This window comes from Octopus bimaculoides, chromosome 30 (genome assembly GCF_001194135.2).
Source record: "Octopus bimaculoides isolate UCB-OBI-ISO-001 chromosome 30, ASM119413v2, whole genome shotgun sequence".
NCBI classification, from domain to species: Eukaryota; Metazoa; Mollusca; class Cephalopoda; order Octopoda; family Octopodidae; genus Octopus; species Octopus bimaculoides.
In genome coordinates this window covers 4,998,550-5,001,324 of record NC_069010.1, presented here as the reverse complement: position 1 = coordinate 5,001,324, position 2,775 = coordinate 4,998,550, and the positions used below count along the sequence as shown (strand labels likewise).

Below are 2,775 nucleotides of genomic sequence, written 5' to 3'. Positions count from 1 at the left end.
ACGTAAAAGCACCCACTACACTCTCTGAGTGGTTGGCGTTAGGAAGGGCATCCAGCTGTAGAAACTCTGCCAGATCAAATTGGAGCCTGGTGTAGCCATCCGGTTTCACCAGTCCTCAGTCAAATCGTCCAACCCATGCTAGCATGGAAAGCGGACGTTAAACGATGATGATGATGATGATAATGATGCGGAGGATCTTTTTTAGTGATTTTGGTTGTTTGTAGCTTTTAATGATTCTAAGTGTGTGTAAAATTTCCTTTAATTTGGGGTCCTTATATAGCATTGGTAAATTTTGGGTGATGATGGTGAAGGCTTCTTTGTTTCTGGAGTTGTATGTGGATATGTAAGGCAGTATTTTCGGGGAAGGTGTGTTGCTGTGTTGAACTTTTCTTAATCTTTCTATGTCGATTTGTGATGCACGTCTGATTCCATCCTCTATGAGTTGAACTGGGTAGTGTCTGTCAATTAGGGTATTTTTGAGTTCTTGCAGTTGAAGGTCTCTGGTATTTTGTTCTGACACTATTGTGCATATCCTTCTTGCAAGGTCGAAGGGGATGTTTGTTTTGGTGTGTCTTGGGTGGCATGAATCAAATAGTAGATATTGTTTGGCGTCTGTGGTTTTGTAAAATATGTCCGTTTCTATTTTTAGTTTGTTTCTTTTTAATTAGTATATCCAAGAATGGGAGCTCCTTTTGGTTGTACTCCATTGTGAACTGTATGTTTGGGTTGACACTGTTCAATAGACTTTTGAATTTCAGGAGTTTATTTGTGTTTTCATTCCAGAGTATGAAACAGTCGTCGAGGAATGTTTTCCAATTTTCTTTTATGTATTGGGAAAGGGAGTTTCCAAAGGTAGATAAAGATTCCTGGTATATTATTACTTCCAAGTAACCCATTGTTAGGTTCGGAATGACTGGAACTGCCTTTGTGCCCATAGCAATTCCGGATTTTTGTTGGTAAAACGTATTGTCAAACATGAAGTGGTTGTTTCGTAAGATGAATTCAACCAATTTAGTTATGAATTCTTTAGTGATCCTGTTTGGGATTTCTTGAACTGAATTGCCTCTCGTCCATAATTATGAGGTATATTGGTATATAAATTAATCACATCAAATGAAACCATGATTGTTTCTTCCTTGACTTTTTTTGGGAGGTGATTTAACATATCCAAGTCATCTCTGATATGGCTATTGATGTGTTTAAGGAAGGGTTTTAGGAGGATGTCCATAAATAGACTTAGTCTGTGTGTTTCACAGGCTGGGCCAGCTATAATGGGTCGTAGTTTTAGGTCCCCCGGGTTTGGTGTATGTATGTACGTCTTTGGTGATTTTTTAATGGTTTCATTTATAATCTGGCTTTTGTGTATTTTTGGCAGACCATAGAAAAGGCTAGGTTTGCATTTAAAGTTTGTTAGAAAATCAATCTCTTTGGTTGTCAGTTCATTTCTATGGGTTTTAAATTAGTGAGGACAGAGTTTTCATTAGTTTTCCGCGGGGTGTAGTTTGTGACTTTTTTCATAGTGTTGAATGTCATCAAGCATAGAGATTACTAGATTTCTATAGTATAATCTGTCCATTATTACAACTGCACTTCCTTTATCTGCTTCCTTAATCGTCGTTATATCTTCATTATTTTGAAGTTCTGCTAGTTCCTTCCATTGTGTAGTGCTGAAGTTTGAGTTAACTGTCTGTTTATGCATGGTGTGGTTAGGGAAAGTTCTCGATGTGGTTGCAAACATAGCTCCGATATACAGTAGTAAATCGTATGAATGCGTGTGTGTCAGCACACACGCATTCAGCTGACGTTGCTTCCCTTGTACAACAAATTACTGAATGTCTAATACAAGTAGCTGAAAACACTGAGCGATATCAGACGATTCGTCACACTGGAAGGTAAAAACAGGAGAATCTCTTACTTGGTCGAGAATTTGATCATTGGTGTCTTGAGACAAGTCGTCGATCCTTCTTCCCTTGACTGTATGGTTTGATGGTGAAATCTGAGAAGGCTTGTTTGCACTCTCTTTCACCAGAACGAATTCTGCTGCACGGAGAAGACTTGGTTTTATGAGAGATTCTCCGATGTTATGGGTCTTCTTGCTCTTTGCAATCCCCATGGCGATCTCATAGGAAGCCTCAACAACCTTTGAAGTTTTTTGGCGAAATGCCCCACTATAGCTTGCTTCAGGGAGTTTCTTTTTGTCTGCAAGAGCAGGATGTGTTGTCCTCAAGTGGGTTTTCCAAGCATGAGGGTCGCATCCCATCATTACTCAAAGTTTTGTAACATATCACAAAATGGGTCACTGTTTTGGAAGGACATGAATCTAAATCGAATATATTCCTCAAGATGCTTCCTTTTCTTTGCACTCATTGCAAACTATTTGATGTGCAGCGGACAACACAAATATGTGAACAAAAGATAAGGCACGTGTAAGGGTAATGTGAAGGCCCAAGTTAAAATGCTTGGAGGAAAAAGTTCTGAAAAAAAAACTGAAACAAAATAATTTGAAATAAAAGTTAAATGAAAAGAAAAGTTATATGAAAAATTTGTACAATAAAATATTGCATTTATTTGCAGGAAAATATAAAAAGAAGTTTCTGTAAAAATGAGAAGATTTTGCATCGCTTTTAGTTTCACCTAGTATTTTGTGTAATATTTAAATCTGTTTAAATTGTAATTTTTTGTCTAACAAAAAAATTTACTATATTTTTAACAAACATTTAATATTAAAAATTTCGGTTTTATTGTTAAAATTATTTATTTTTCCAATCTGTGTTT

General features: G+C 36.7%; 1 protein-coding gene across 1 annotated transcript in view; it reads right to left on the bottom strand.

The window, feature by feature from the left end:
- LOC106874211 (lysosomal protective protein) overlaps positions 1-2,260 on the bottom strand; it is a 38,041-nt gene extending 35,781 nt beyond the window's left edge. The window contains exon 1 of the mRNA XM_052978096.1: positions 1,830-2,260. Coding sequence (XP_052834056.1) covers positions 1,830-2,260 — 431 coding nt within the window. The remainder of the gene's footprint in view (positions 1-1,829) is intronic.
- Positions 2,261-2,775: the final 515 nt, after the last annotated feature.